The following is a 13,276-nucleotide window of genomic DNA, read 5'->3' as shown; positions in this document are numbered from 1 at the left end:
AGGAGTCAAAGTGTTTTCTGCCATCTCACTTGGTCTGTGTCACACCCAGAGAACGTCCCTCTGGGGATACAACAGCATTCGTATTCAGCGACAAACACAAGGCCGGCTGCACTGAGCTGGAAATGTTGACGCTTTTCAAACTCACTCAAGATATTCATAGCACTGTCTGCACTCTGGGAACTTCTGGAGTTTATCAAAGGTTATGACAACAGAGCATTTTGTATTGTCAAAATGATTGCATAGACATGGCAGTATGGTACAATAGGGAAATAAGAAATGCACTGATTTGAACTGGGATACAAGATAAATATTTAAAAGATCAAGGTAATAAAACAAAGAAAACAAGGGTTAGCAAAAAATCTATTCCCAAATACTTAACGATACTAGACACATTTAAATGAATCAATACTGAAAAAAAAAATTTCATAATGAGAATACATCCCTTGCCACAATAGTTTTAGAAAGTTCTTCATCTAAATCAGAACTAATATAAGATTATATTACATTACATTACATTATATTATAGTGTTATAGTGTTTATAATAGGATTTTAAATTCAGCCTCATGGCCACACTGGACCAAATTAATTTAAATGGGGTGACTGGCTGTTTGACTGTTATTGTCCCCTGCCCCGTATCGTGTTCTTGGGACACTCTGGGGACTGAGGAAACTCAGGGTTACTGAGGCGAGACCAGTGATGCCCCGTGTACAAGCAGGAATTTGTGTCAAGTCACTCAGGCAGCAATTTGACCTCTCCACTGCAAAACTGCAACATTCAGACAATGGACAGTCTCTGATATGATTATTTGAATTGTTTATGATGTTGCCTACTTATTTTTATTGAATAATATAGAAATAAACATGTTTCCATATTGTATTGTCTGTTTTAAGATATTTTCTGAAAGTGTTAAAGTATTTTCTATTATTTCAGTATTTTCTGTGAACCATCCAATCAACAGAAAAACACTGGTTGTATGTAACATGTCAATTCTCCAGATTATATCTATTTTTATTAGAGGCATGAAATCAAATCTATAGATAAAAAAATATTTGTATTTTATTTACAAATTTGACTGTAGCACTTTCCCCTGATCTTTCAGATTTTCATGTTTCAAGAAACTGGATCAAACTATAAAAATAAAAACTTGAGTCAGCCAAGAATTACCTCTAACGCTTTTAATTGACCAACCTAACAATGAGTAAACATTAGATACATGAACTGTATCTTCATCTCACAGCTTGGTTTTGATAACTGTAACTGCATTGGTAACAATTCCTCACCCATTAACCCTGAGATCATTTGACCTCCTCCACCTCAGCTTCACAAAGAAAACCCTTAAGTGAACTGTTGACCCTTCAGAAAACACTACACAATACTGCGCTACAACTGCTGTTAAAGATTTACAGACAGTTCATAATTCATTGGCTCATTGTCGCACTAGAGTGGAGTGTGATAACAGGTTTGTTTGCATAATAAATAGAAAGTCATTCATTTGGGGCTGGAGAAAGGAACAATATAGCAAATTCATATGATAAGTGACTAACTTTAAGAACAGTTAAGGCACACAATAATCAGGCATTAAAACAAACAGGGCTGAGTTTAGGGGAAAAGCAACAGTACTGTGATTTGAAGATTTAACTTTTACCGTCCATTTTAAACACTTTCATGGGCATAACAATTTCAGAGAAGTAAAAATGTACTGCCATACTAAAGGATGCATTTCAGAATATGTTCAGATCTACAGGGTTGTAAAGTTTTATACACATGAAAACAATGGATCAGAAACCATATATATCAGACCATATATAGACCAACAGGTGAGCAACAGAGGGGAACATTTTCCAACACAATTTGACAGAAATCAATAATTCAAACTAGACTCCTCTGCACTATTTACATTCTTTTGAGAGCCCACCTTGAAACTACATTCTTTACTCCCCGCTTAAATTAACATTTACAGGTGATAAAATATTTCTGAATAGCTTTATCTCATAACCTACATTTTTTGTTAGTACATGCTGAATTAATTGTGCCTCTTGTTGCCGGTAACTTTCCCTAAAGACTTTCTTGCTTGTGTTTATGGGCTGCCAGGTAACGGCTTACTGCTACACAAAGGGTGGTTATCCCCAGACGCCTCCGCACAACTCTGGGACGGAGAGAAATAGATCCACTGAACAGACTCAACAGACAGCAGTGTGTTCAGCGCAGGAGGTCAGGGCCAGTTTGCAGCTTCAGCCAACACAGGCCTCAAAGGATTATGAAATTGAATAATGAGATGGAGTGATCAATAGAAACAACAGACAAATGACCTTCAAATGTAGTGAACAGGAACTGGAACACTGCAGTACAACTATTCTATGACTTCCTCTATCTGGTCTAATATCTGATTATCTATTTTGGCAAAAAAAAAAAATAAAAAAAAAAATCAACAATCAATATACAGTAGAAATGAAGAGATAGCTGTGATTACTACACAAAAAAGATCACTAAACAAATAAATATATATAATCCCATCCCTGACCATTTTAAAGGTAAATTAATTAATGTCAGTTTAATCTGTGCTTAAATACACTTTAACTTTACTTTGCTAATCATTTGATTTCATAAAGATAGTTGCATACTAGAACAACGGTGATGACAGTGAATCAAAAATGTCAAAAGGCTCTAGTTCTTGATCAGTTAAGAAAATCTATGGGTCTTGAGAGCATGCTCTTTGTAAAATGTAGTTGTATTTGTTATCTTCATATTTCACAACAACAATGAGGTGCTAATTCCAAACTACAGTATGTTAGGTGGGAACTAAAGTGTTAAAATGTAGCTTGTCTCCTTCCAAAAGCATTTTCACACTTGGTAACTATCAGATTAAGTTTACTTTAGGGGACATAACCAAAAAATACCGATCCAGACGTTTGCACTTATGTCTGCGGCACATGCTGTGTTGTGATTTGGTCTGATTGCAAAAGCAGGAGAACATCTTGTCTGTGCAGAATGACTCGGAGAAATCACTCGCTCAATCCAACTGAAAATGATGATGGCGGCTGCTATGTTGTTGTTTTTTTAATTATTATTATTTCTGTCCTGCTACCATCTGGCAACGCCCACAGAGAGGCAGTTTGACACCATACATGCACAGAGCTGTTACATTTACACTATGGGATAAATACATTTCCATTCATCTTCATGTAGATTTTACTGTATTATGTCCTGGTATTCAACTTTAATTTAACACATTTACCAGGTTTTATTACTAGTTTATTGCTATTATTAGTCTTCAGATCTTATCAAGCTATAACAATTAACTTTCTTTCAACACTCAATCTAATGAACCATAGCTAAAGCAATCACAAGGAATACAATGTAAAGCTGCAAGATTTATAGCAACTGAATCAAAATCACACTTTGAACTGTCATTGATCACAGTTAAAAATCACAAGCAATTATTTAGGTAACATGATTTCCTCTGCAAACAACAGAACATCCACACTTATTATGTATAAAACTCGCAAACCCAGAAGACCTCTACAGTCAAACTCTGAAACAGTTCATATTTTAGTCTTTTCTCAAATGTGTTGTGTTCCTGTGTTTAAAATATGCATTGACGACTGAATCCTACAAACATCAAAAATCGAATCAAAATTGCACTTGAGTTGGCTTTTATACCTTCACTTCAGTCCCTTACAGTTCTTGTTTAGGCGCAAGCTGCATTTTTGTTATGGAAAGTCCATGACTAGAACTGAGAGACAACCATTTACACTGTCTTTGAAATAGAAATACATTCGCCAGGTGTTCATAACTCCTAAAATGGACTACCAATATCAGGCATGTAGTTGCAGTGTTACGCCTGATTACTTTGACTGACAAGCACAAGCTGCCCATCACCTTTTAAACCACAGGAACAGTTGCAGGTTGTTGGATCAAAGACTTAAATGTGTTAAACATGTCGCTACCCTCATACAGCTCATAACCCCTCCTGTCGACACTGATTAATGTAGCTTTGTAGCTTTTAGTCAAACACCAAGGAAATCCACCCTGTTCACCCACGCTCGCTAGCATCAACGCAGGCTCAAAACGCTAAAAGCACCTGCAGCGCCCGCACTCCCACATCTCCACACCAGGAAGGAGAGTGCCACTCAACAATGGACCTGAGCCCACACACTCAAAACCTGACACTATTTCAGGCTACAGAAAAAAACAAGGGCGTAAATGGAGGAGAAAACCTTTTAATGTTTGATGGAATAATAGAAGACGCCATGGCTAACTGCGTATTGTTTTATTCAATTTAGAGGTAGGTGAGAGCTGGACCAGCACAGCGCAAAGTACAATTTCATAATGGTATGCTACTGGATATAACGGATGGTTCGCAAAAGGGCAAAGAAGCCATTTTCATAACTATTTTGGATTGTGGGGGTCAAAGATCAGGTGACAATAGTGTTGATTCCACAAAGGTCTAAAAGGAAATTACTCATTTGGGTCAAACATTACGCTCACCTTTAAGTACAAAATGCACTTTAAAACTATTCAATTCAAGTTAATAATGTTGATTGTCATGATGTTATGCAAGATTAGGATATTACTGAGTATGAATAATGCTCATACAGGTACTATCTAATCGCTTCACCTCATCACTGCCAGCGCTAAAACAATATGGGATGGACTCAATCAAGTCTTGGGGTGCATTCATTCAAGTCCTGGTTTGGCCCTGGTTTGAGCTCAAGTCCAGATGTAGATTTGGTTTAGTCCTGTACTAGCCAAGGTTGAGTGCTGGTCTTGTCCACGTTTACTTCCTGGTTTAGTCCCACTTTTGCACGCACAACAACTTGATATTACTAAGTACTGCAAAAGGCAAATATTTATTTACGCACCACACAACGTTAGTTTATATCAAATATTATTATTACAATATACAGTTATACATTTTAATAAATAACATAGAATTTCTGAGTAATGCACAAATAACTTCAGAATATTATGTGTTGACCTAATCTACACAACACACTCTCCACAAGCATACGATTATCGGGTTGGGTATGCAGAGCTTCAAAGACTAGATGAAACACTAATGCCCATTAAGAAGTCAGGCGTCGACCCATTTAACCTCTCTACAAAAAGAGGGCCAACCACCCCAATATTCATACTGTATAAATTTGCATAAAATATTACTCTGGTCTCATCTTTAAACCCCTTTTCAACTTCCGCCTTTCTCTTATCTCAGAAAGCAACTGTGTAGACAGTCTACGGCCCCGTGAGAATCATTTCTGAAGCAAAGGGTGGAATAACAAAAATAAGTGTCTATATTGTGCTTTCTTGGATATTTCTTAGACAAGGCCAACTCATAGCCAGGAGACCCTTTCCATCTGCTTCCATCTATAATTTATCATCTCATACTATTACTCCTCACGGCCAAACTATGGCGGCGGCATTATTCTCTGGAAATAATACTCTGATGATCCATGGACTCAAAAATAGAAAGTAGCACATACAGATCACTGCTTTGAAATGATCCTACAGGTGGATAAGGTGTTAAGTATAGCCGCAGGAAGGCTTTACTTAAAGTGTATGGGACGAGTAACAGCATAAACTATGAGTGAAGAAAGATACACTTTTTTTCAATGTTTCTTTTGTTTATATTTTAAGATTTCCCAAAAGGGGTGCCGCAATATTAATCATTCACACTTTCTAGATCACCATTCCTCTAGTATGTGACCAGTGAAATAAGAGTTTCTGATTGATAATGTTAATGTGATATAAAAAAATAAAAAAAAACACATAGAAAAAAAGCACTTTACATTTAGGTGTTTAATCTGAGAAAGGATAGCATTTACTTATTTTTTCTTCTAAAATGCTCATAATAATATATTTTTTGGTTTTATGAAAATATTGTGACCTGCACACAATTATGTCTTAACTGAAAAATCTATAGCTGTCAATCATATATAAATAAATAGTTTAAGTTTACATATGACTGATAACTATTGATTACTAACTATAGATTTCTGTAACAGCTTTAGTAAGTCTATATCTGTCTATCTCTCCGCAATCAGTCTTTTAATTATTTACTTTATGCTCTACAAAATATGTAGTTCTTCAGTATATATAGTAAGTGATGAATATTTAAATAGTACATTAAAGTAAGTAGATTCCTGTTTTGAACTGGTGCCAATTGAACTTCAAACCCCAAGTGAAAGCGCAGCAGCTGTGTAAGGGGGGCATTTGTACGTTGCATTGGAGACAGCAGATCAATACCTCATCACTCAGTCTTTGTTTGTGACGGTCCTCTGTACAAGGGGCAGTTATAAACAGACGCTCAATAGAGTGCTGAGCGGGCATGAACCAGAGGGGCAGATGTGGACCTTATAGGCCTCTTGGGATCAGTCAAAATCACTTCGACAAAATCTAGAGTCACACTACTGTCACTGAGCCAGATTCAAGACACTGCAGCACCAATATTCAGTTTTTTCAGTTGTGTGATATATACAATAGACAATACCAATGCTTTCATGAAAACAGATCAATGACGTTAGATATGGATACTGAAAACAAAAATGATCAGCGCAGGAGAAACAGATCTGTATAATAACAATGTTACATATTTCGCTGACCGGCCTCCATGTTTGTATACTATGGTAAATGCTTCAATTATGTTGGTTGGTCTATACTTTTTGTTACTCCATAGACTAAATGGGCTCATATTTTGCTATTTTCTGATGTGCTATAATGTTGTTTTCCCATCACAAACGTACCTGGAGTTGTGTTTTGTTTCATTCACACATATTTAAGACACAAACCCTGCATTTAGGCTGAGTTCTTCTGTCAAACTGAAAACACTCTGTTCCACACTGTGATGTCATCATGTGGTAATACAGGAGGTGCTCTACTGTGTTTTTAAACTCCATACAACTTCGCTAGAATAATTTGTATAATTTCAGCCTTGGAAATGCCAATGTCTACAAAACTAAAGGTAAAAGGTGGCTGGTATCTTGAAAACTACCACTTCATGACATCACAAAGTGGAACAGAGCATTTTGAGCTTTGGAGACATAGACAGACTAATAATGACTAATAATTTGAGGAGGTAACAACATTATAACATGGCTTAAAGCTCACAAGAGTCAATTTTGCATAATATAGAACTTTAACTATAGATTGAAAAAAGTAGCTATTGCATTTTTTATTATGCTTGCTTATTTAACAATACATGGCATAAACTGCAGTATGAGTGGGTGACTTAATCAGAATCAGAATCAGAATCAGAAGACTTTTATTGCCATAGTCTGTGAACACAGTTCACAAACTAGGAACTTGCTTTGGTGAAAAAGTGCAACATAAACACACTGAATAAATACAAATACAAATAAAAAACCATAAAAAATCCAATTAAGATATGACTCAGATTATTTTCCAACTTGAAGCCTACAAAAAACACTAAAGGACTTGTGTTTGTGTAATCCGTCAGTCATCCAGGTCTGATCTAAAGTAAAAGCCAAAAGTAAAATCTGTCAACTGGACAAAAAGTTGTAGGAGTAAAGACGTTTCGCTGCTCATCCAAGCCGCTTATTCAATTCTCATCAAATTACTGGTGGACACTGCCTTATATCTATCTGAACAGCTATTGTTTACAGTTTCTTAACTGTAAAACTGTAGCAACTGTAAAAAAAAAATATCTGTTTTCAGTTTCAGTGTAGTTAGCTACCCCATTCAGAAAGCTATAAAGCCATGTCCACCAGCAGCTTGGATGAGCAGCAAAACGTCTTCATTCCTACAACTTTTTGTCCAGTTGCATGAAGGACTTGACTGTTTCAATCCAAATTGTAATACAGGCTCATAGAAACACTAATAAATTCTTTCAGAATAGTTTGAAACACTTACCGGTGAAGTCGTCATGGCATTCACAGGTGAAGCCCCCCTCCCGGCTGCGGCACACCCCATGGGGTCCACAGGGTTTGGAGTAGCACAGGTCGATCTCTATCTCACAGTAGTCTCCAGTGAAGCCGGTGGGACAGCGGCAGCGCAGCCCGTTGATTGGGTGGATGGGTCTGAAGAGAATTGTGTCTGATGAAACAAAGGGGGCCAAGCTGTCGAACTTCAGCACAGACACACACTTCATGTAGTTCTCACAGGGCTCACGCAGGCAGATGTTGTCATCAAAAGGGAGGACTTCTTGAGAGGATATTTGTGCCAGAAGACTGCGGTTTAAATACAGTCTTTCCTGCAGCTCCTCTGAGCCGAAAAACTCTGCTCCTCCAACTGTAACCCCCCTGTCCCCCAAGTGTCCCGTCCCAACTGTTTCCTCTGGGACTGGCACAGCTACAGAGAGACTAACGTTTAAGATTCTCGCACTGACGTCGGTATCGTCCTGAATGTTGAAGATGACCACGTCTTCCGGGGCTGCGGACAGCACCCGGGCCACACCATCCAAAAACTGGGACAGGAGCAGAGAAAGAAAGTGCTCCTGAGAGGTGTTGGCCAGTCGCACAGTGATGGAGTTGGACAGCATCTCGTCTGTGATGATGGTGACCTGAAGGAGGCACTGAGCGGACACAGAGTGCACCCCATCTGGAAAGAGAGAGAACGGATGGGGTTAGTTATGTGCAATAAGTACTCAGAATGCTTTACAAACTATCACTGACTTAATAATTTATCTATGCTAAAATAAAAATTAACAAAATGAAAAGTTAGTTCAAAAGTAAACAATTATAAAATAACAGTACAGACACTAACAGTACAGATCAAAACCTACTGTTAAACTGTGTATTCAGTGTTAACTAGAACTGAGATGATGACATTGAATTGTAATCTGACCCTTAGTATGATATGCTATTTTGACAATATTGTAAAAGTCTGTTTAATGCAACTCTATGCTCAAACATGGACACTTTATCCTGCCCACTCCTCCTATTGGTCCTTGTCATGCTTTGAGTGAGTGACAGGTGGACTTAACCGATCACAGTGAAGTGCTATGAAGTCCAAGAAGAAACAGATAAAGATACTGCATTGATATGAATCGTAATTAAACATGACAAAATCATGATCTAGGTTCTAAGATATTGATATGAACTTTTTGGCACACCGCCCATCCCAATTGTTAACCAACCCCTTTATATTCTAAGTAAACAGACAGACAGGCTAACTGTCCCACATTAGCCATGTTGTCCGCTGAGAACAATACAAAATAAAAGACTTGAAGGCATGACACTCTAAACTGCGCAGAAATGACACTTTGATGGACACCGATTTCTGGCCCATTGGAGTGTTATTATCACAAGCCAGTTCAGATCTCAGGCTTATGCCAAGAACAAGTGTATGTTTCATTCAGTATGCTCCAAGTTTAAAATCCTCAATTTCACGGCTTTATTCAGTGAACTCTTTCTTTTCTTTGTCCGGAAGAGGAGATGCTACTTCATTATACATGCCATCTTTAAAGCCGGGGGTCTCATTCAAACAACACATTCCTCCGCTCAGCAAATCTCTGGCCTTTTATCTGCAGCTCAGACCGGATCCTGTCCATGTTTCTGGTGTTAGATGGTTCATTATTAGGAGATGAATGTAAACATAAGGCCACATTCTGCACAATACACTGTACATACCACCCAGGTACAACAGTCTGGTATAATGATATTGTACTGAAATGTTAACACAGCATGGCTACGTTTGGACATAGCTTCATATGGACCCCGCTCATGGTAAGAATGCATATTTTTCATGAGTAATAAAAACTGCTACATAAATACAAAATAGATAGGTTTAGTGCTATACTGTGGAACATTCCAGGCAACACAATAACATTTCTATGGAGACAAGCAGGTGGCAGACCCCCTACCAGAAAGTTTACACAGTGAACTTTTAAGATTGTAATAGTAAATGTGCTGAAACTGTACTTAAAATCCTATAAGGGAAGATAATAATTAACAATGCTTTTTTATCAATGCAAATTTACCCAGCACATTTTCTCTGGTCCAAATCTTCACGGTTGCTTTGTAAAGGTATCCCACACACTTGAGGTCACGGTTTGTTCACTCACTAATCTCACCTCTGGACTACAGCAGGTTTCTGTATCCTCTCCACTACAGCAAATACAAAGTGGCCTTAATCAAATCAAAAGTGTCAAGAAAACAGGCCTGGCCCTCTCCCTCCTCACTCATCAATGGGGCGCTTTGTTTGGGCAGCCTGGACGTCGGCCAGAAGGAGCACAACCTATGAGCGCAACTCCCTCTCACAAACAGCACTGCCCCAAAGTTACCAGATCCCTGTTTTGGCACTGGGACACTTTGAACAGTCCTTGCCAGAGGAAAGGTGGGAGGAGGAGGTCGGAGAGGAAGAGGACAGAGAAGCATGTTGGACACGGCTTTAGTCCTGATGCTCTCACTCAAAAGCTTGCTGTGTAAGATGATAGGAGCCTACTACAGAGGGTTAGAGCGGATAGAGGGCTTAATAGGAACTAATATTGTCACAACATGATTATACATTTGCAACATGATTTTTATATCCAGCAAGACTTGATACTGGATACTTATTTTGATACCACATTGATAATAAGCTCATGTTTGACATATGATGTGATTTTCAACACAGAATGACAGTAGTTTTGACCAAGAGCAACAATTTAGGGGGCCAGTGTTATTCAATTTCTACCTTTTTTATCAATACTTGCTCAAATGAGTATATACAACCCTAGTAGGAGAGAGAATCAATAAAAAAGAAAAAGTCAGAAATTCTGATTAATGTCAGTCTTAGCTCTGGGAAAAGGAAACATAAAGAATTATACTTGTAAACTTGAGTGACCTAGTAACGTAATATCAGATGTAGATCAAATTGTATAGAAACATTCTTTGGTGGAAAACATATTTTAATGTTGAGAGAACCATTAACATTACTGTTTACACATAGAAATGACCAGCATCTATAAACTCTGAGAATAAACATGCACATTTTATTGGTTTGAAGGCAACATATAAACACACTGCATCTAATCTACCATGTATGGGCTTTAACTGAACGAGAATTTATTTATTTAATATTTGATTATATAATTATCTCAGTGTAGACTGATATGATTCACAATAATGCCTTAATGTAACAGTACAGTCATGAGAGCCGCTGATCACAAAGGATGAGCTGCAGAGAGAGGGAGTGAGAAAGAGAGAGAAAAAGAGAGAAAGATGGTGATCCTTTAATTTGCACTCAGCTGCAAACCCTTAGACACCTGAGTACACAACACTACAGCAGATGTAACTGAGAACAAGTTACAACTGTGTTACTGTGGTCTACTAGATTGTCTTAAGTTTACCGTGTGAATATTGACTTAGTGAAACTGGCATCAGTCCTAGTGGGCCACAGAAACAAATCAGTGCAAAAACAAATATCACTTTAGAAAATAAACGGTTTTAGGGATTTTATAGACACCATCAACACTTATTTCATAACCTGTACAAATAATCCATTTATAAAACCCACTCCTACTCCTATTTCGGTTTACTATCTAAAAATAGGAAAGACATGATTGGCAAATGAACCTTAATAAAATCCAAATCTATCTAACAGGAAATCAATTCAATATTACAGCATAAAAAACAGTGACCCAATATTGCATTAGCCTATAGTTTGTTAACATTTACCCACCTAGAACACGCAGACTCTAACATTTACCTGTCATTGTATGGGAGAGAATAGCTAGTTCACAAATTTGGTCTTTTGTAGTGTATTTGTATCAGGCTAGACATTGAAATCCAATTTAACCAACAATTGTCTATTTTCTTGTGAGAGAATCACTTCCTCTGGCTCTATTCAGCAGATATAATAAGTGATACTTTTGCTACCACAACAGTAGCCCTCAGAGCCTCTTAAAGGTTAGGCTGCAGAGAAGGGCAGACATCGCCTTAATTATGTCCTCTGCCAATTTCACATTCTTGGATGGGAGGTTTGGCTGTGGTCCAGACAGAGACGCAGCGCTGGGAAACTGAGCGCGAGGAGAATCTGGACTCAAAGGGACCAGACCATCCCTTTAAGGAGGTCATTCTCCACGGGCCGATCCTGCCCAAGGGGACACGGGATGTTTCCAAGGCCCAAAACAGAGAGGGGAAAGAGGGATTGCTCGTTACAAGACTAAGTGCCAGATACAGAGTAGGACACTGATTCTAACTCAGGGTCTCAGCCCTCCTCTGGGCCTCTGAGTGCCAGGAATTGTTGAACTAATCATTCATATTCTGTTAGTATTAGTTGTTCTATCAAAGTGCAGTAATACTGTAACTTTTTAGATGGAACCACACTTTGGATACACATTGATAAATTAGCAAACAGTTAATTTTCATATTGGAAATATAAGGTCTAAGCTTTATTTATTATTACACACCTCTTAAATTGTTGTTGTTTTTTTATGTCTCAATTCTGCTTGGCAGGTGGGCCGTGAATTGTTGTTTTATATGTGTGAGGGGTAAGTTTGTTATTTGAAAAAACGTCAAACAATATTATAAGTAACTAATTATTGTACAAGCATTGTACAATTCATTCATAATAACAGACAAAAGATGTTCTGCATCTGGAGGGTCTGCTACTTGCTTGTCTTGAGTTTTGGCTTTACCATGTACCGGTAGAGCCATCCAAGTATCATTAGCTACACTGGACACTAATATTAAACACAGCTATCCAGTTAGCTGTCACACTTTGGCCAGTAGGTAAGCATGTGAATAAACTGACAGAGGAAATTGCACTTGGAAAAGAAGGATTGTGTCATGAGTTCCTACAAGAGCTTTTTACATCCCTGTGAGTGCTTATGTACCTAGGGTTGAGCAAAGAGGTGTGGGTGAACTTGTTCCAGGCTAAGTATATAGACCACAGCATAAAAGCACTTAAGACGAGCAGAAGTAGGTCAGATTTCAAAGTCATTCAAAGAAACATCAAGACATTTCATTGTAAAAGGTTATGACATTTTATATTTACAACCTTCATGACTTCACTACAAAACATCAATAAAAAACTCGTATTTAGTTTTAGCTACATGTGGGTTGCAGCTATAGAACGAAATAGATACACTACATTACATTTGAATTAGTTTCAACCATCGGGAGGATTATGCTAAACAAATTATCTATCACCTATGAACAAAGAGTCTATAGAGGAGTGAAAAAGTCTTTAATAAACAAATCAGAAAGGAGGCATTTTTTTAAACAATATAATGCCCTCTGCAGTATACCATAAATCCTGTTTTTATAGGATTTTATTAATGTTCTGAAATACATATATGATTCTGGCTTTAGTTTAGTCATCCATAAATCAGCCTCT

The 13,276-nt window shown here is 37.8% G+C and overlaps 2 protein-coding genes across 2 annotated transcripts in view; both read right to left on the bottom strand.

Annotated features, from left to right (window-relative positions):
- Nucleotides 1-13,276, bottom strand: part of atad3 (ATPase family AAA domain containing 3) — a 166,195-nt gene that overhangs the window by 38,466 nt on the left and 114,453 nt on the right. The gene's annotated exons all lie outside the window — the stretch shown is intronic.
- The window catches only part of celsr2 (cadherin, EGF LAG seven-pass G-type receptor 2), a 59,399-nt gene that overhangs the window by 29,351 nt on the left and 16,772 nt on the right, over nucleotides 1-13,276 (bottom strand). The window contains exon 2 of the mRNA XM_055221963.1: nucleotides 7,868-8,554. Within this exon, the coding sequence (XP_055077938.1) occupies nucleotides 7,868-8,554 (687 nt within the window). The remainder of the gene's footprint in view (nucleotides 1-7,867; nucleotides 8,555-13,276) is intronic.

Source organism: Periophthalmus magnuspinnatus, chromosome 5 (assembly GCF_009829125.3).
Source record: "Periophthalmus magnuspinnatus isolate fPerMag1 chromosome 5, fPerMag1.2.pri, whole genome shotgun sequence".
Taxonomy (NCBI): Eukaryota; Metazoa; Chordata; class Actinopteri; order Gobiiformes; family Gobiidae; genus Periophthalmus; species Periophthalmus magnuspinnatus.
This window is presented reverse-complemented; position numbering and strand designations above follow the sequence as displayed.